This window comes from Furipterus horrens, unplaced genomic scaffold (assembly GCF_987537825.1).
Source record: "Furipterus horrens unplaced genomic scaffold, mFurHor1.1.pri manual_scaffold_11, whole genome shotgun sequence".
NCBI classification, from domain to species: domain Eukaryota; kingdom Metazoa; phylum Chordata; class Mammalia; order Chiroptera; family Furipteridae; genus Furipterus; species Furipterus horrens.
Genome location: NW_028327181.1, coordinates 81,845,182 through 81,866,721, shown reverse-complemented (window position 1 = coordinate 81,866,721; position 21,540 = coordinate 81,845,182). Strand labels below are relative to the sequence as shown.

Below are 21,540 nucleotides of genomic sequence, written 5' to 3'. Positions count from 1 at the left end.
AAGAAGGCTTGAGAAGAAGCTGTTTCTGAATGACTGCAGGGCTCCCTGTGAAAGTGCTGCCCCATCCACACCTGTGTCCTGCCCGGGCCTACTCACCACACCACGGTCCCCCAGGTCCAAGGCATCCCAGATGAAACCCTGGGGCAGGGTGTAGGGCTCCTGGCGGATGTTGTCTTTGTCTGGCTCCACGGGGCCATGGGTGTTTACCACTTCTCCTAAAAGAGAGCATAGCCATGAGTCTTATCCCCCACCTCCTAGGGGAAGGAAGGAGCTCAGCTCAAAAATCAATCAGAACAAATTCCTACTGTCCCCAGGAGCCCCCCACCTGAATAACACTCTGTGCTTGGCAACTGTAGACCATCTCTCCAGCTACCCTTTGCCCCTAACTGAGGGTCAATTCATGGCAAAACTTCAGAACAATCACTGGGATCCAAGGTGGCTGGTTTTTTGGAAATCCTTTTACATCTTCCTCTGGTTACTAAACGACGACTGACTCATTTGGCTTCCTGCCTTCTGGTTGGTGCAAAGAGTGCTGCCATGGCCCTAGCCCATCGACCTAGATGGATTTATAAGCAGTTGCAACAAGGCTGCTTTTGTGTCAACAACAACAACGATGTCCTGGGCCCATTCCTGAACCAGATGATGGCATCTAGGCGCCAGGATGGGTCTTGGCCCTGCCAGCCTTAGCTTTTAGCAATGTGGGCCAGTTAACTGTTGCCGCCAACTTGGGCCCTCAGTGTTTACAGAGTCCTGTGAGCGCCTTCAGGCTGAACCACTGAGTCCATGCCATGCTGCTGGGAAGTTAGGCTCTGACACATCCTCACCCTGGACAGACACCACTCTTCCGTGAAGTACGTGGGGAGTGCCAGGGAGTACTCAGAAGATACAGCCCCAATTCCCACCCACAGCCAAACTAGACTCATTTGATAAATGCTGGACAAATCAACCACTTAATATTGCCCAAAGGAGTTATTTAGTTTCTATACTTCAGAGCTCACTTATATTTACACTTGGAAGAATGCAATGTTTAGTACATTTTGAAAATTGAGCCTTCAAAAAGGACCCACTCAGTACAATGTTTGCTCCTAACATAGGACATTGCACAACATTATAGACACTCAATTCATGCTTTTACTGACTTTCAGACTCCTGGCCCAAATACATCGTTCTAATGTGTAACAGGTAGCTCTAGACCCTCCCAGGAACAGATCTGTGGGGGCAGATGAAGTAGAAACGGCAACCTGTGGCTATGAGCTGAGGACAATGCCAGCAGCACTAATCATCTAACTCTTCCACCCAACGGCATTTCCAGATCACCAAGGTGCAGCAGACATTGTGCACTGGAATACAGCGAGGAAAAGACAAGATCCCCTTCTGGGGACTATTTAAGAAATGAGACTACAGGCAACAATGGTGATACACAGCAGGGAAGCAGCTGGCTACCTATTTACAATTTGGCTCCCCAAAAGGTTTGTTTGAGAGAGGAGTGACTTCTTCCTTAGTTTAGAAACTAATCTTTAGATTTATTCATAAATCAAATTAGTTTAATATAAGTCAATCCACTTCCAATTGACTGCCATGTAAACAATTTTGAGCCTACAAAGCCAAGGACTAGACCCTTGGAAAATATCAAGGATTTATACTCTCATCTTATCTAGGGGCTAGTCTATCTTCCCTGTCTGATATTGAATTTATACCTTACCCAAAATACATTTAACTTCAGAATCTTTTTTTATTATTTTCCTAAATGATTTCCATGAAGAAGATACCTGTGGTCTTCCCCACCGTACAGTCACCCACCACTTAATGATGAGGATATATTCTGAGAAATGCGTCATTAGGTGATTTCATCATTGTGCAAACATCATAGAGTGCAATCAGACAAACCTACATGGCCCAGCCTACTACACACCTAGGCTCTATGGCATGGCCTATAGTTACTAAGCTACAGGCCTACACAGCACGTTACTGCACAAAACAACATGGCATTAAATCAAGCACAAGAGAAAATGAGGGAATCAAGAGATGTCAGCAAAGCATGTATACTGTTCTAGAGCACACAACTTCTTTTTATAAATAGAAATAATATACTCTAAAATAGCCATAAACAGTACAGTAAATACAGAAATCAGTGGCATTGTTATTTATTATCAAGTACTATATACTACATATAATTACATGTGCTGTCTTTTTATACAATTGGCAGTACAGTTTTGTTTACTTCGGCATCACCACAAACACATGAGCAACGCATTGTGCCACGATGTCACTAGGGGATAGGAATTTTTTCAGCTCCATTATAGTCTTATGGAACCATCGTTGTATATGTGGTCTGTTATTAATCAAAATATTATTATGCAGTGCATGACTGTATTGCAATAATCTTTAAGGCCAAATCTTTTCATTAAGGCTGGTTACTAGGACTTGCATGCAACAAGTACTTCCATTCTCTCCTTCGCCACTTGTTCACGGACTCTTAGAATGAGCCAGTTCTGTGCCAAGAGCTGGTAAATGAAATGAACATAGGTGACTTTTAAAAAGTAAAGTGACGATCTGAAAAAGGAGGTAAAAATTTTACTTGGGATTACTCAGAATTGTTCCATAGCCTAAAACACTTACTGCTTACAAAGCCTTTAAATGGGTAATTTAGGATGATTTTAAACTTTTAAAGAATTCTAGGTCTCTTTAGTGGAATACAACATAATTATAACTCTTCCAACAAGGTGGGGGTACTGAAAACACAGTTCACTTGATGTGCTTGAATTTTAAAATCATTAGCTCCATTTAAGTGGCAATTATAAAGCAAGAAGCTAGAAGTCACACTGCCCTAAGGGTACTTGGAAGTACAGCGAGGGTGCCACCTCAGCCACACAGACCAGCTGACGCCTGTAATGTGGTGCTCTCTGTGGGCTGACTCATAGGAACAAAGGAGTCCTTCACTTGCCCTGATTGGCCATGGACCTGAAAGGCAGACTGATGAGATGCCCAGAGCAGCTACTCCTGCACCCCACACGCTGCACAGAGACACGTACAGAAGAAAGAGCACTGAGCACCACTGCACCTTCCTGAGTGTCAGGGCCCCTGCGAGCAGCCGTGTGGCTTTCGCCTGAACTTTCTACAAACAAAACCGCAGCACTTTCTATAAGTACAGGGGGAGAAACCGAGGCAAAGAACAAAGAATAACTGGACTGAAGAGGAACAGGAATCCATTACCTAATTCACCTCATCCCAGGTCCCACTGTCTATACAAAAATGGAGCTAAGTTACCTATTTGCAAATTCCTAATGAAAAATAAAATCAAACCAAAACCCCAAACCCCATCTGATAACTGGGCTAAGATGTCTGGCAAAATGATACACAAAATGTATCTCCATGCTTTTCACTCAGAGGCAGAGCATGTGGCTCTCTGCATTCTTCCGCTCTGTGTAGAGGGAGAGGTCACCACAGCTGGTTACTAGTAATGCCTTAGGAACAGCATTACTGTGACCCAAAGACTTGCTGGAGGGCTTAGCCAGTGGGCCTGGGACCTAGGTGATTGGCATAGCCCGACAGACAAGGTTGGTGGGTTGGGACAGGGATCTGGAATAGTGCCTGCTTGCTGATTCTCGGCTCATAACGATCCCGGCAGGGTTTTGCCTATAGGGGTGAACCTCAGCTTATTTCTGGATTATGACTAAACTGTCCTAGAACTGCATCTGCTCTGCAAGTTCTGATTCTAAAGATCTGGAATGGGGCCTAAGATTCTACATTTCCACAAGCTCTTAAGCAACACCCATCCTGCCAGTCCGAGAACCACTTTAGTAGCTAGGCTCTGTACTGCATATGCCCCACCTCTGGAGATAAATCTCCTTGGGCACAGCTGCGCCTCACCAGTCTTTGGCAGCTGCCTGGCCCTGATCCCACCCTCCTTGCCCCTACCAAAAACACTATCAAGTCACATTCTGTTTCTGGAAGGGAGGAGTAAATGTACAACCCGAAGGTCATTCACATTTGTTGTTGAAACATGTTTTCTTCAACATACTTACTTTCCCAGTCACACAGAAAATAGGAGTTGGGCTATCAATGGGCCCACAGTCACGATGCAACCGCTCCAGAAATGTTTTGTCAACAGCAACCCTCTGAAGTTAGCCATCAAGGTTCGCTGGGGCTTGGTCTCTGTAGGCATCTCCAGCTCTGCTATGTCCTGGCTCTTCTGGAATCCTTTTCGATTTTCTGCCTGTCCCACCCTTTAATAATTCATTATAGCCTTCTTAAGGAGTGCCAACCAAGCCTGCATATGGTATTCCAGGTGTTGAACCCTCACAATTAAGCAAAATATCAAATTACTTTGCATTTATTAAGTGTGCATTGGCAAGAGACAAGGGGAAGAGACTAGGGACTTGGCAATTCCAGGATTAAACATTTGCCCAGATAAACAACAGTCTCTTTATAAAATCTATGTGAAAAGAAAGACCCATGGGCAGACATCCCAACTCACCATGTGCCAATGCACTGTTTTTCTTTGTAGATTTTTACTGAATGATGATGGACTAAAAGAATCATTATTTGTGCTCAATGTGTGCTACTGTCCAATGATAAGGTCCCTAAACAGTAGCTTTTTCTACACTGCACTTTCAAGACTATCCTCTGAAAATAACCACCAAGGCACTTCAGGACTCTATTGTCCTCCCTCACAAATTCAGTGTGGAACCCTTGGCACTGCTAAGACACATCCCTTGCCCCTGCCCTCAGCAGGGGAGAGCTCATACATACCCAGTTTGGGGACGGGCTGTGTGTCCCAGAACTGGTAGCTTCTCTTGCTAGCCTCCTCCATGGTTTTGGCAGGTCCCTGGCCCACTGAAAACAGTTCAATGGCCTTCTGTATCTCCTGGATCCTCTCCGCTGGCAAAGAGTTCATCTGAACAAGACAAAGTTGGGGGGAGAAAAGGCCCATTCCATTAATAAGCACTTTTGATTAATTACAGAGGTATGGTTCATCTGTTCTAATCCCAGAGGTCACATATTGCACAACTGGAGAAAGTTGTTGACAACGGGCAATATGATGTGGGTGCCTCCTATAGGGTTTGTCTCCTTCTTGTGATGTTTGATGGCAGAAGTAATATATGTTCAATATAAAATCTCAAACAATGCAGAAATGTGTAATACATACAGAAAGTCAAAAACTATCAATCCCATCCCTCAAAAATAATCCTTGTCATCAACAGTCTTAATTTGGGGAGTAGAGAGAGAAGAGGCAAATATAATTTCAGATGTTTTTCCGCGCAAGTTCTAAATACACACAATTTCAAAAACTAGGATTGGATTATATAACATTATTCTATAAACTGCTCTTCTTTAAACATTATGTCTAAGAGACCTTTCCATGTGGCTACACAGACTTGTCCATTCTAACTATTGTGCATGGGCCACACTATATTTAGCCAACCTCCACCAATGGGCATTTTGGTGGTATTATTCTTCAGTGTCACAGACATGCTGTAATGAACTTTCTTGCACATCTAGTTTTGCTCATTCCTACAGAATAAAGTCTAAGAAAGGAGGCTTGCTGGGTCAACAGATACACACATTTGAAATTATAATAGGTTAATAAATCAATGAATGGTGTTATGAGAGCATGTGTTTCCCCAGACTCCTAACATTAGGTTTACCAAATCTTAATCTCCACCAATCTAGGAGGAAAAAAAAATATTGCTTCAATTTTCATTTCTTTCACTGTGAGTTTAATCATCTTTTCATATACTGACTGAACATTTATATTTTTTGTAAACTGCCTACTCATTTCATTATTTTAAATTGACTGACTCATGTATTACAAATATTTTCCCAGTTTATTGTTTATATTTTGACTTTTACAGAGAAGTTTAAATTTGTCAGTTTTTCTTTATGGCTTCTGGGTCTTATGTCAGGCTTATGACTATAAAACATGCATAATTTTTTCTAATACTTTACTTTTCTTTTTTCTTTTTCCCATTTAGACTGGAAAGGAAAGGGAAGCTATAAACCAACATGTTTATATTGCTGACTCCTGGGAGGTAGGACTGTCAATGTAAGAAATGTTTAAACCTGTGGAGAACTTTTATGAGTTTATTTGAGTCGAACTGATGACAACTGGCAGGTAAGCAAAATCTCAACGGATTGAGAAAGTGCTCCAGAGAATGGCAGTTTTGCATCTTATTTTATGCCTTACGATCTAAAGAAGAAGCATAAGGGGTTACATGAAATCCACTGGTAATAGATCAGGGAGGAGAGAGAAAGCAAAACTGGGAAATATCTGGGATTGGATAAAAAGTAAAATGAAAAGACACATACTTCTTTTACATTTGTGGGTACAGGATAGTGAGCAGTTAACTCATACAGTAACAATAACAATGAGGGGTTTTGTGGTCTCTGCTCTGGTGCAACAAGGGGTGGGGTGAGGTGTGGAATGAAATTACCCTGAAGTTCCAAAGGTATGTTATCTGGCCTTGGACATGACCACTGGCCATGACTTGCTTTTAGTTACAGAGTTTTAATTTCAGACCGTTGTACGTAGTTACTTTTGGTCTGAGTTTGTAAGGTCCGCCACGCAGGCCTTCCCTGAGCTTGTCAGGTTTAATATGTGACCCACTAAATTCTCTACAATGAATTGCCTCACTCTAGTAAAAGGGAAAATGGAAGAGCTATGTAAATGGTATTTTGTTAAAGTTTTCTAATTTCAAAGGGAATCATTTTGATACAGGTGTAAGCTCAGATCCCCTTGGAGTCACCCAAATACCCACTCCCAAACAAAAACAAACAAACAAACAAAAATCCTTAAAGCCAAAGCATGGGCTTGGGCTAAATTCCTGGGCAAGCCACCCATCTTATCTTTAAAATGGGAAGACCCTCTTCTACCTTGTATGGATGTTGAAGTGCCTGGCAAGAACCTAGCCAACACCATGGTCAATAATAGTGGTATTTTTTTTCTTCAGAGAGGATTTGATATTGATAAAAGTAAAAAATTACTTGAAGCCATATCTCAGTAAGATAGAAAACTGCAGCTGGGGCATATCATTTGAGGCATGAAGCAAAGTGTAGGTAGAGCAGAATGAGACTGATTTTCTTGTGGGGTTTATAAGCCATTTGGGAGGCAATTCTAAAAGAGAAATTATGGATGTTTTGAACTTTTCCCAGGGCCTACTTTAAAGAGGAAAGTATTTATCTGAAATAAAAGGGTGTTTTTTTTAAGTATATTTTATTGATTATATTAAAAGGTTTTATTTTTTTAATGTTATTTTATTTACAAAGCAAAATAATCCTTCCCATACCTCTGGGTTTCAGGTCTGTGAATCTTAGGTCATAAACTAGGTAGGTTACTGGCTCTCAGCTAGTGGAACTCAGAAACTGACTGTGAGACTCATGGTTTTCATTACAATGACTACTGCCTTAAAAAAATGCCTGTAATATATAAAAATCTGCCTTAAAAAGAATACGCCTTGTATTAAGATGGAAAAGGCTGAGAACCACTGCTCTAGGCAACAAGGGCTGGCACAAGTCATTACTCTCCCTCTGGCACTTTGCACAGCATCACATGGCAGTGATGTACTTGTGCATTCTCAGGGGACACCATGCTTGGAAGTCAGTGTCCAACCTGCTGTGTCTTAAGGTATAAGAGCAGACTCATCACCTACGTCTAGGGGGGCAGAGGGCGGCAATTCCTCCATCTTGAAGTAATATCAGCGGAGATTGTCAATCTAAATTGTTTCTATACATTCACCCCAAAACTTTCTCATCTGAAACACCGACTCTCAGTCACAAGAAAACAGAGCCTCCTTGTTACCTTTACAGACTGATCCTGGGCTGAATCTGTCTCGCTGCCTTTCTCCTTCTTCTTTTTTTGTTTCTTTTTCTTCTTTTTGGCTCCAGTGTCATTGGCTGGACTCAAACCACTGTAAAACAAGTAAATATTAATGCAGGGTTAAAAAAAATATCATCTGTTTTGGGCTACACTGACAAAGAGCTTTCTGTGGAGCCAGACCTTCCTTAATCAAGCCTGTTGGCTTCAGAAGCAGACGGGAGAACCCAGGTTCCCAAAAGGGGCATTTGGAGGACACCAGAAAGCACAGCTCTCCTCCCCACTTCCATCAGCTCCCAGGGAGGGAGTGCTGTACATGGAATGTACTTATTTGCTTGAAAGGACCGTTTCTAGTCTTACATTTATTTTACATGTTTACTTTCTTTGGATTGTCAGGTTGCTGGCACCAAAAGCAAATGATCATTGTTAACAGGGCATTCATGCCATCAATACCTCCTTAGAGCCCTAAATTTAAAAGGATGATACGGTGTCCCGATACACCAGGGTTGGTTTCATCCCCGTCAGGGCACATACAAAGAATCAACGAATGAATGTATAAATGGGTGGAACAACAAATTGATGTTTTTCTCTCTCTCTCTTATCTTTTCTCACTCTAAAATCAATTTTAAAAATAAAATACAGTAAAATAAAGTGACAGCCAAAAGTGATCCCTGTGGAAACCCTTCCTTATACCCACTCCCAGCCTCCCAGTGCCTCAGGTTTAACGAGCTTCCCCAAAGGGACCTAAAGCACAAGGCAATATAGAAAAGGGAAGAAGCAACAAGGAAAAAGGCAATTTAATGTTGCTGTACTCTGTGTCCAAAATAGTCAAATAATTATGAAAAAAACCCTAAATCAGGCCTGCAGGACTGAAGACAACTGTCAGCTGGTTAAGACTGGGTGGCCACCACAGGGAAAATCCAGTACTAGGAATCTTGGGAAAACTGAAGCACCCAGCCGTTCCTGCCACAAAGAGATTACATGAAACGTGCATGTGGGTGTGAACGTGGTAATGGGGACTTCCTCCTGAATGCAGCAAAACAGTTTCTTAGCCACATTTAAGTTTCCTGCCATTTTTTATAACAGTTTTGATTCTGTGTTTTCTCCATTTTATTGATGAATTTTAAGGTTCACCTTGCAGCCTGCATTCCTCATTACTGTTGTCACTGGTTCCTGCTATGTCTAAAGTGATGTTGGCACTGTCAGTCTGGGAGTAATGACCGATGCCACTCTGCCATCTTCCTTAGAATCCTTCCATTAAAAAGTCAAAATTAATCATCATCTACTGGTTTCTTATGCTGGGTTCCCTCCCGGATTTTCAGGCCCCAAAGCCGCTTTCATCTCTTGGTTGGAAGGAGAAGTGGAGGCGTGGAGCCAGGAGGCCCAGGATCCAGAGGGTGCGGGCCCAGCAACTGTGGGCGGAGGCGCGGGAAAGGTCACAGGACCCAGGGACGGGAGTGAGGAGAAAGAAGGGCTGAGGAAGAGTTCAAAACAAAAAGGGATGAAACACAGGAATGTCTCTGGAGGAGTGGTTGCCATCCAGCGCGCCCACTGGCCCCAATCACAAAGCTACCTGCCCAGAGTTCTACTGGCACTCTAGGTGGAGCTCCATTAAGTCTTGGCTCAAGGACACTCCAACTTGAAGGCCACCCTACTCTTGCCCAGACTGTGGCTGCATCTTCAGCTATCCCCGACTCCTGGCCAATCCCAAGTGACTAGTGTCAGGCCCATTTCTCCCAGCACAAGTATCTGCTCCAGCAGAACTCATCCACACAGGTGAAAAGCCCTACTCCTGCCAGCTGCGGGCAACACGTCTGCCACAGGGTTTCCCTGGCCACCCACAGGTAGGCTTGCACTGGGGAGAAGCCCTACCCATGCCCCGACCGCCAGAGTCACTTCACTTACCCCTACCTGCTGGCCATCTGCCAGCACACCGCACACGAAGGTGAGAAGCCCTGCCCTGACTGTGGCCCCTGCTTTACCTGCTCTTCTCAGCCACCAGCACATCCACTCTAACAGCTGGCCCTTCCTGTGCCCAACGTGGGAAAGGCTTCAAGCGCAAGTATAGCCTGGAAGCCCACGAGCGGGTCCATTGTTCTGGCAAGGGCCAGGGTGGCAGCAGCCTGGAGTGGAGCTTTCACAGCCAATCCCTGTTTTGCAAGGCCAGGATTCCCCCAGTTCACTTCCAGTACTTTCCAGATAGGTTCCAATTATAAGCGTGATAGAGCTCGTGAGATGATCAGTGTTCTCCGGGAAGGAAGAGGCAAAGTCTTTGTGTTCGGGGGGGTAAGGAAAGGAAATGGGCATTTAAGGAAAACAAAGCTCTGTGTGAGGAAATGAGCAGAGGTGAGGGAGCACAGAGAAGTTCCTTTGGAAAGAATCAGAATGACCACCTTAGGGATGAACCCATTTTCTGAGATTTCTGCTCCCACTTCCAAGTTCCACTTGGGGTTATTTCACAGCAAACATTTCACCTAACTGGGTTTTCTTTCTGGACTGTTCTCTCCCTTAGAGCATTCTGGTCTGTATCTCTCCTGTTCCTTAGAGATGGCATCGCTTTGACATGAAAACCTATTGAAGGAGCTGGTACCCACTCTGGGGATCCCCAGAACAGAGGGCACACTTTGGACCTGTCCCCACTGGAGGAAGCTCATCCAAGGATTATGCCTTCTAGTCAGTGCAAGTGAAATGTCTGGGAAGGAGACACATGTAGTCTCAAGCCACTGCTGGCACTCTTTGGTCCTAAAGACCTAGAAGTGACTACAGAGAGGAAAAAGGCTTCAGGTGGTGAACTCCTCCGCCCCACACTCTGCACAGTGTGCAGAAGTATAAAGCTTAATGAATTTAAATTTTCCCCAAAACTTTTATGAATTAGTGATTGCAATGTTTTGTTTTTCTTCTTTTTCAGATATGGGCACATTCTCTGGATTTTACGTCTTTTGAATAAATATGTATTCTTGGGCCACAGCAGCTGGAAATATGTAAGTTAGGGACTTAAAAAGAGTAAATTACTTGTAATTAGAGTTGAAATGAAGGCATAGTTTCTTTAGTCTAATTTTTTCTGTAATGTGTCAACAATTCAGAGATTTTTCTGACTCATTTAGATATGCTAGTCCTACTTTAGAACAAGAAACTTGAAGGGATAAGCAAGGAGGTGGGTACGACTGAACATGTGTGCATGCCAGGAGTGGTACTAGATGACTCAAATACCTCTTTGAACCAGACTGTTTCTCTGAACCTTGGGTTCCAAAGATGATTTTAATGGGAACTGGGTGTTATTTTCACTTCACCACATAACCTCTCCTTAATTAGTAAACCTGGATTCCAGGTTCAGCTTGGTTTCCACTAGTTGAGTCGCCTTAGCATATTATTCAACATTTCTGCACCTTATTTTTCTCACTTGTAAAACAGGGCTAATGTCACCTTCATTGGATTGTTTGAGATAAAATATGAGGGTACCTAACATGTCTTTATAGTTTGAAGAATAGCAGAGCTTCCCCCCAACATTTTAAAGATTCAAAACAGTTGAATTTAATGATAAACACTCATGTCCTTCACTTAAGATTCTGCAATTAACCTAGGTTCTTTTCCTGTACTTATTTTATCACATGTTAGTCCATCTATCCCTCTAGCCAATCATTCAACCATCTTATTTAATGTATTTCATGGTAAGTTACAGACATTGCACTTCATCCCTAAATCCTTCAAAATAAGGCTGAACTTTATATGCGAGAAACTTTAGCTCTTCCTTAAAGTTCAAAAGTATCCTGTTATTGACAAGTAAAATTTATAAACCAAAATTGTCTTCTATATAGTTTATAAATTATCATAATTATATGATCAAGATTCTTGAACAAATATTTACAATTTTTGGTGGGCAATAGAACAATTCGAAAGCAAAAAAAAAGAAAAAACAAAAGATAAAGTCAAAATTCAGAGTCCAATCTGAGAGTACAGTAAACCTTAATCTGCAAGATCAGTTAAACTGAGAGTATTGTCTTAGCCATACACTCTAGATAACAAAGTTTCAAAGAATTAAGACGGTATAAAATAAATTTTGCATGCATTATGGTAAGTATCACTTAAGCTTTATTTTATAACTCAGAAAGCCTTCATGGCCTTAAAAGGACTTGGGGTGATTATGAATATTAATTATCATTTCATACCGTGTAGGCAGAAGGCAATCTGTAACCATGTGCTGCCACTTCCTGTTGTAGAATGTCTTCAGACTAATCTCTTCCTAATCTTGGTATAAGCACTCACATTGAGACTTCATGACCTTACACATGGACTAAAGTTACTTCCAGTATTTATTGGACCTCCTTGACCTCACCACCTTTCTGCATCATCCTAAACTCTATACAGCTGTGGAACTCACCTCTGTGAAAATGGCTTTCCATATGTCCCTTCCACGTTTGAAAGCCGACAGTGACAGCAGCTGCTTTGCCTGGAGGCTATCATGCCCAACTTTTCCCTAGGCCCATGACACTCAGTTCCAATCTAGCTCATCCGCCCTTACCTCCCCCTGCTCTGGAATTACTGTGCCCGCTCCCATCTGGCCTGGCCTCTCCTCAAATCCCTGATGCAGAGACTGTGAAGTCAGGGAAATTCAGTGAAGGCTGGAGATTACTCATGAAGTCCACCTGCAAGTGCACCCTCCTACACATTATATTGAGACACAGAAAGCATAATATGGAAGAAAGATCAACAACATTCAGAGGGGTGACTGGGATTTTAAGGTGAACTCCTTAAAATCAGATGCTCAGCAAAACCCCCAAGGCCATGAAAAGAACAGGAACCATAAGTTATTTATGCCCTCAAGATAATTTTTTTCTCTTAGTAACTCAATTTTGTTATCACACAGGGGCCCAGTTGCAGCATATGACAACTCTATGTGGTTTTCTTATTCCAGAGATATTCTCACTTCGATCTCAGGGTTATATGCAGCATTAGAAGGTTTAAAAATTGGTTGATCTTAGGAGACAAACCAGCATTTCACCCTGCTGTTGATAAAATTTGTAAATCCTCATTCATTTCAGCTTATGGGATAAATTCTCTGTCCCTGTATATGCATTACCCTAAGAATAGTTTTTTATAATTCTATGGAAAAATTAACCAAAATGGTCAAGGTGAATGACTGTTACACATTAATCAATTGGATACCTACTAGACACAATTTCACATAAGGAAAAGAGAAGAAATTACTCCCTCCAACTTTAGACATCTTTGCAAGTGTACAAAATCACTAAAAAACTTAAAAAACTCTTGCTATTCAGTGGTAACACTTCTAGTAGCCATCTCCTCAACAACCCCATTTCTGTGGAAGGATCTTGAGCTGAACTCTTGTTCTTTTTTATGAATTATTAATACAAGTACCTGGCAAACTCCAAGACCCAAACTAAAGCCATTTCCTTGTTTTGGTATCATTTTGCACGTGCAGCTACTGAGCAACAATCCTGTTTCAACTTGTACATCAAGCCTACAGAGAAAACTGAAGAACAAAGGGAAGTTTTTTAATAAGTCATTTTTACTGACGTACCAAGTATTGAGCCATATCCATGAAGACATATTATGAGCTCACCATGGTCCTACAGTCAACACCCCAAACAGACTCAGAGATGAGACTTCTAAGGAGTCCATGAGGGTTAGCTTTTACGGTGATTATAATTATTCACAAGAAACCAAGCTCAGAGACCTTGAGAACGGGTCTTCAAGAAGCATTAAGAAGCCAGTATCATTTCACAAAAGAATGGTCTCAATTTGGATTTGGGGAGAACCAAACCAGAGGACCCCACAGAAGCCAGGTTAGTCCTTCCCTAACAATTCGACATCATTTTTTGTTTTGTTTTAATATCTTATTTATTTTTAGAAAGAGAGGAAAGGAGGGAGAAAGAGAGGAAGAGAAACATGATGTGCAAGAGAAACAACGATTGGTTGCCTCTCTCACACCCCCAACTGGGAATCTGGCCCACAACCCAGGTAGATGCCCTGACTGGGAATGGAACCAGCAACATTTCAGTTCGCAGGCCGGCGCTCAATTCGCTGAGCCACACCAGCCAGGGCTCGATACCGTTTTTATGAGACTGATGCGCTGCCCACTGCGCCAAGTGGGCTGCTATTGACAGTTTTTAAAGGGACCTGAAGTCCATACCCAATACGTAGTTGTCCCAGGGCGTGCTGAAAGTCTGCAAATTGACACAAATCTCTGAGATCTCTATCCTACTAATCACCTTAACCCACTCCAAAGAGATCAACCACAACCTTGGAATACAGCAAATCAAAATCCAACTTTTGTTCATTTGAATTCAAAACAATGAGCAGAGAATTAGTGAAATTTGCCTTTTTATTTTGGGGGGGAGGGGAGATTGGTGTGTGCATGCAATGGAAAGAGGGGTGGGAATTCACATAAAAATTTGAAAATTACACTCTAAAGTAAAGTTGACCAACCCAAGTCATTAACAAACAACCTAGTGCCTTAGTGAACATGGGATGAATTAGCAGAATGAAAGACCCAGAAACAAAAGAAAAGCAATTAAGAGATGTCACTTTTTAATGAAAGCCAAAATATTCTAAGTTCAAACATGTAAGAAATCCTGTGGATGCCTTGGTACAAAGTTAGGGCTGGGGGAGGAGATGGAAATGAACCTCAGTACTTGTTTCTAGAAATAGGATGCAGTGTCAGGGTTTATACGTGGGTGGGAGGGAAGGGCAAGCTGACAGAAGGGCAATAGGAGCAGCAAACATGAACAGTGAGGGTCGTAGCATGGGCCTCCTCTCAATTCCACTGGATGACAAAATCCACTCAAAGGTGCATGGCTGAGGAACAGAAAGCTGTACTGTGGGAGCTAAACCACCAGAGCTGGAAGAAATCCTAGGGCTATCTGCAGAGGTGGATTAAAGTCAGTTGAGGCGCTGGGCGCAAAAGAAAATATTGGGCCCCTTAAAAAAAAGAGACAGGGAAAATAAAAATACATGGTTTTGTGGGGCCCTTCAGAAGTCGGGGCCCAGGGCGCGTGCCCAGTGCGTCTGCCGTTAAACCTGCCCCTATCTGGCTTAACCTGTTGTTTACAGAAGAGGAAACCAAGACCCAAGACGTGAGACAAACTGGTCACCAACTCACCAACTAGTACCTGGGGGAAAGCCACCAAACTCTAAAGACTTGGCCCATTCCTCCCCCAACACTACAGTCTCATTCCCTGTGAGTTTACCTGAGAATCTCCAAAGCCAAAAGAACACTTTCTCATCACACAGGGCCCTAAATCAAATTTTTGTGTATCAGAAGAGCAGGTATTAAAGGCAATGAGGAAAGTGAGCCATGTTTTAAACAGAAAGCCTCCCTCTTCCTTCTACTCTAGCTCTCCTTGATGTCTGACTTGTTTAAGACTATGATCTCCCAAATAATTTAATACTTTATATATACAATAATGTGCTGCTTCCTGGCTTCCCAATGAGATCAAAAATTTCCTAAGTGTAGGAAATTATACAGCTCCTTCCCATAGCACTTCTAGTTGTGTTGAGCACACAGTTAAGTTCAACAAGCCCTGGCCAGGTAGCTCAGTTGGTTTGAGTGGTTGTGGGTTCTATCCCCATTCAGGGCATATACAAGAAGCAACCAATGAATGCATAAATAAATGGAACAACAAATCGATGCTTCTCCCCCCTTCCCATCAGTAAATTTTTAGTAACAATTTTTTAAGAGTTCAGTAAATATGGGTTTGACTGATGTTTTCCAGGTATAACAGACTAAAATAAAACTCTGAAAAGCTAGAGCTTAAAAGAGGGTCAGAAAATATCTTTAGTAATATTTCCACAAAAGCAGTGGACAGACTGTGTTCTTTTGAGCTATTGGTTAAGATTCTAAATTATCAACTTTCTTACTAATTCTCTTATTTGTTGCCTTCTCCCTTCTTAGGACCTGTCCTATGCCTATAACTTAAAACAAAAAAGCTCCACTATATCAAATGGTTTCAATGTCTTAAACACAGACCACAGGTTTATCTTTGATTATGAAATCAACAGAAAAAGAGTTCAGAAATTAAAATTCACAATTTTCAGTCATTTGTTTTCTACTCCTAAAAACTGGAAATTGATTCTTTGGGCTAAAATTCAAAATTTCCAGAGAAGCTTACTAAATAAATCCTAGCCTCTAATATCTTTTTTATTCTTTTAGACATCAGGAAATCCTTCAGTACGTCCAACAGCAACCCTATTAGTACTCAGCATCTACAAGGGTGCCCAGGTACAAACCGCATGGTATGAATCAGTATGAGCTGCCTATCCACTCTACTGCTGTGACTGCAGGATCACTTCATGCAAACTCTGCAAATTTCCACCAATCGGCTATTTACCTAAAATACTGCTTGTGAATCCTTATGACAGGGAAAATAAAAACATTTTGGTACAGCCATCAAGGTACCCCTAGGAGGCCTGTGAAAACAACAGCAGATGTGGGAAGGGATGACAAAAGATTGCTTTTACTGTCACCCTCTGCCCTCCCTGGAGAGTCAGCTAGAGTTTTGAGGTGAACAAGCCAATTCCTGTCATGGAAGAAAACAGGTTTGTTTCTTTTTAAGGGTCACAAAAGCTCTGATAATACTCCATAGTTTAGAACAGGAATGAGATAGAAATGTAAATTCCACAACCTCTGGGTTGGTATGATGAGTTAAAACTGTACTCTGACAACTCAAAGGTCAAATCAAATGCTATTTAGAGACCATTTTACAGTAATTTTTGAGAAATGACTCAATGCTGGCAGCAATTTCACACCCTAGAATGACCGCTGAAGGAGAGTTTAAAGGGGTCTGCCACCTCCATCACCTACTGGCTTCCTAGTTAGGGTAAGTCCATGGGTTACTGAGTGGATCCAATGACAAGACTCACACCCTCACCCTGACTGCTGTGGCTCAGTGGATTAGGTGCCAGCCTGCGAACCAAAAGGTCACTGGTTTGATTCCTGGTCAGGGCACATGCCTGGGTTGCAGGCCAGGCCCCCTCTTGGGGGTGTGTGAGAGGCATAGCTCTTGCACATCAAGGTTTCTCTCCCTCTCTTCCCCTCTCTGTAAAAACAAATAAATAAAATCTTTTAAAAAATACCCCAAAAACTCACATTCACACAAAGTCAGAATGAAGTCAACACAGTAGGGAAAAGAAATCCGTAAATTCAGAGTGGGTCCTTCAGGGTGTCAAAGGGAAAGGTGGGGATGCAAATCCCAAGCCTCGCTACAAAGGCTAAATAAATTATAAGCGAAGTCTAGCTGAGATAATCCACGCAAAGGGCTTAGCACAGTGTCCAAGTGGCAGGCACACAGTAGTAATAGCAAGAGATAAGAGACAACATTTATTGGACACTTGACAGTGAATCCTCTTCAACTGCCTATCAAAGTCAGCAGCAGCAGGAAATAATTTTGAAAAATTTTAGTTTCTTTTTCTTTTGTGTGTGTACTCTCAACAGAAAACACCATGTTTTGTGTGCCTTAAATGCAACAATCACAACAGCACCTTCCTTGAAGAATTAGAAGAAAGGCTAGCAGGGCAGAGATTTCAACTAAGCAGTTAAAGAGGAGGGGCTAAAAAAACATCCTCCTGAAGTTACTGAAACTATGGTCCCAAAATCTATAGACTCCACAGGGAAGGGGTTAACTGCAGACTTAGTAAAGCTGGGAAATTCTGGAGTGAGCACACTAAACAATGTGAAAAATCAGCAAAACTGGTTTGTCATGAGCAGCAGTCTCCCTGAAATAGGCTCTCATTTATTTTTGATTTCTTCTGCTTTCCAGTCTCTTTTTGAAGCAGCTCTTGATTAGTTTCTTTTTAATTGCCACTTAATTGAGAAATAAAATTAGAACACTTATTTGATATCAGTGATGAGGTTTCTTTTCTGCTTTGATCTAGTTTTGAAAAACCAAAAGCTGAAGGGAGAGATTAAGAAAAAGAAACCAAAAGATTTCTTCTTGCCAACAGCTAGATGCAGCCATAAGCCATCAAATAAATATGGAAAGAACCACTCTTGGAGAATCTGAACAATAAGAAAAAAAACACAAGGAAGGATAGCTTATGGAATTCCTTTCAAAAAGATCTGTCTTTTCTCTTAAGTTTATTCGAAAGGATAGTAATTCCTAATTAAGGAAGTGAGGAGAACTTTTAAGAACCCCTCTTACTCCATGGAGTAAGAGAACAGGACGGAAAGGAGACATCCCTTATCAAAGGGTTCTTGACCCATGGCTTACCAGCTTCTCAATGGGATTGATGATGTTGCAAAATAAATTCCAAAAGAATCCTAGGAACAAAATTGTTTGAAAGTTCTTTCCTGTTTCAAACACCCAGATAAACTTTACTTATTTGGTACTCCAAAATTAAAATCTGCCTGCAGATAAGACTTATTCTTTAGTGATACTTCTTGGAAAGCCTTCTACTAAAAAGAAACAAGCAAATTAAACCATACAGATGAATCATCAACTACAGGGGGATGTGGCATAAAGATGATCTTAGTCTGACTCTCCTCTCAATTGCTCAGGGTAATTGACTTATGTTAGGCAAGTAACTAGGGTGAAAATGCTGCCCTTCTTTCCCCTGTTGAATGAATTTTTAAAACAGCTGACAGAAAAACCATAGACAGATACATCTATACACACATATGCTATATATGTGTCCATGTGCATATATATGTTCATGTGTATATATGAAACTTATACTCACCAACTGTTTAATTAGGGAAGAAACACATGACAAGAAAAGTCAAGAACGAAATTTATACACAAAGGAACTTAAGAAACTAGCACAACTGTATTTTCTATTATTTCAGTACATGAACGGAGCCCATTTTATTAGTGTAAAGCGCTGTGAGCCCATACTGAAAGAAAAGCCTAAGAGAATAAAGGTTAGTTTGAACTATCATTAACTGCATACTATACTTTAGAATCATTAACATCAAGAGGAGATATCCCCTTGAACTCTTATGTAATTTTTGAAAACATTTTAAACAATATAAGACAAGAAAATTTTCAAGAAGCCAAAAGCAGTAGAAAACTTCCACAGTAAACTGGAGGATCCTTGATTTCTATAGGTATTTCACAGAAGCTATAGTGAGGTTTACAATGAGACCTATTTGGGGAAAGAAAATGTGTATTAAAAATCTGACATCCTTTCCCTCAGTGAGGAGAAATGAAACTCCACTAACATTGGGCTAAAACTTTAATATTTGCCATTCATTCATTAATGCACACTAAGTACCAGGCGTTTCAAAGACATGAACCTTGTTCTCAGGCACCTTACAGTCAGGTGAGGCAGGGACTGGACACATATGTTATTTAACTAGTGTTATGATAAAAGCCACAAAAAATACTGTATGTGATGATAAGGTGCATGGAGGCAAGCTGGGAAGAGGACAGGGAAGATCTGAAGAAAGACTAGGAGGGAGGGGGAAGACTGCACTCCAGACTTTATCTCATTTAATCCCTACAACTAAAGGTTAAGTAACTTCCCCAGGGTCATAGGACTATTAACTGACAGAACCAGGCTTTGAACCAGGTTTGAATGACTCCAAAGTCTGAGCTTTTCCCATCATGCCACACAGCTTCTTCCCAAAACTATTTACTCTGACAATTAATGGAAAAATGTTGACACTCCCTCAGAATCTAAACGCCAGAACGACTCTGTCCTCTAGTCTAGTCTCAGTTTCTCACCTGCCACCTCCAAACTCATTTATTATAAAGCCTCTAGATTTGGGATGCTAATAAACTTAATTTGTTCACTGAGACCATAACCATACCCAAAACAAAAAAATCACCAAAAAATTAAAGACCTTCAAAGTTTTCTAAGGTTACCACTTTGTTATACTTTAATAAAACAGAGAACTTTCTGCCAAGCAGTTTTGCAAAAATGATTCATAGATTGTAGAAAACAAAACCCATTGAAGAGCTATTATAGGCACTGGTCGGAACAACAGTTTAGCAGAAAAAAATAAAAGCAACTACACAGAGCAAAGAAACTGTACTTTCACTTCTGAAATGACTTTCTAATTCAACAACTCTTATTTATGAGTGAGCTCTCTATTCAGAAGGGCTGCACTTTCCCTTCTTCCTGTTCTTCTTACTTCCTCTTTCTCAGCTCTTCCATTTTTAGGAATCACAAACTTCAAAACTAGACTTTTTATCACATTAGACCTGTTGTGAGTTACAGCAAAAGAACACAGTCTTATAAAACCAAGTTTGACAAGCTTCCTTTTTCTCTACCTTCTGGTCAGTGTCCTGCCAACATACCAAGGTTGCCAGTTTGATCTCTGTCAGGGCACATGTAAGAATGAACCAATGAATACATAAATAAGTGGAAAACAAATTGATATTTCTCTCTCTCTTTAAAAATAAATTAATTTTTAAAAAGAATATAAAAGATCTTTTAACTTAAGGGTTCATCACAGGTAGATTATAAGCCACTTTAATAATCCTATGTTCTGCCATCTCTACATTTTTATCCAAATATCTCAACCTTCTACCTTACCTCCAGGAATACCATCAATACTGCAAATGACAAGATGGCTACAAAAATCATACCATAGACTCAGCGGAAGTTGTATGTCCAAAACAGTCTCTCCTGACTTTACCTTTTAAAAAACATACACATAAATATATAGATAGGGAGAGTGAGCCTCCAGCCACTATAACAATGTGAAGAAAGAGGAATGATACAGTGTGGCTTACAAGAGTGAAAACTGATTTGGAAATAGAACTCAACACTCAAACACTTGATACATTTCTTCTGCAGAAGGAACAAATAGTACTAGTAGGCAAGACCCTAAAGTACAGGAGATGCAGTATTAAACCCATTTCCAAACACTGTCCAAGAAGCATTATCATTCAATTTCTTGAAGCTTGAGGCTACTTCGCGAAGTTAACAGAACCAATATGCTGGAAGACCTAATTATATATTGTTCAGGAAACTTATGGATTATTTGGAGCAACAGACGCTGTATATGTCAAAACATTATAATGCAGTAATTACGCAGAGTTTATACGGTGAGTTTTTATTTTGTGAGTCTCTGGTAGTGACATTTTACAATATAATTATAGTTTGTATAGCCATAATGAATTTCCTCATTGAAGATGAACTGCAACGGAATGTTTTATTACTCCTTTACTGCTGGTCACGTTGTTCATACAACACATCTCTAAGTAACATTCCCTTTGAACTGTACGGTTACGTTGACCTGTGTTGTGCCATCTAAAACTAACACCCTACAGGCTCTTTTCCCAGGACGTGCCTTAAGTACACAGAGAATAACTTTTATATAAAAGAAGTACTGAATGTCTCCGGCCCTTAAAATACTAAGCACCCACCTTAAAACACTAATGACAAAGACAAAAGCCAATCGCCAGGAAGGATCTCAATCACAGCCAATAAGAATAAGGGGGTGGGGTTACACTAGGCTCCCGGTGACTTCCCCGCACCCCAGAGACCCAGATTGTGGGAGTGTGGACAAGAATTGAACTCCGAGGATCTCGTTACCCCCGGTTGTAGCTGTTGTCCTCCTCGTTCTCGCAGTCGCTGCAGTGCTCATGGCCGTTTCCGTTCCCTTCCATCATCTGAGGCCGCGGACGGGCCGGCGACTTCACTGCTGTCTCACTCTCATCCGCCATCTTGTGTTCCGAGGGCCGGCCTCCAAGCCTCGCTACACTGGGTGCTCCTATTGGACGAGGGGAACTCGCGCAGTATTCTGGGTTTTGTAGTTTTTG

At 41.4% G+C, this 21,540-nt stretch overlaps 1 protein-coding gene across 1 annotated transcript in view; it reads right to left on the bottom strand.

Annotated features, from left to right (window-relative positions):
- NMT1 (N-myristoyltransferase 1) overlaps positions 1-21,463 on the bottom strand; it is a 30,326-nt gene extending 8,863 nt beyond the window's left edge. The window contains exons 1-4 of the mRNA XM_090291542.1: positions 21,314-21,463; positions 7,799-7,907; positions 4,753-4,897; positions 97-215 (exon numbers count right to left, since the gene is read on the bottom strand). Of these exons, the coding sequence (XP_090147668.1) occupies positions 97-215; positions 4,753-4,897; positions 7,799-7,907; positions 21,314-21,444 (504 nt within the window). The 5' untranslated portion in view covers positions 21,445-21,463. The remainder of the gene's footprint in view (positions 1-96; positions 216-4,752; positions 4,898-7,798; positions 7,908-21,313) is intronic.
- Positions 21,464-21,540: the final 77 nt, after the last annotated feature.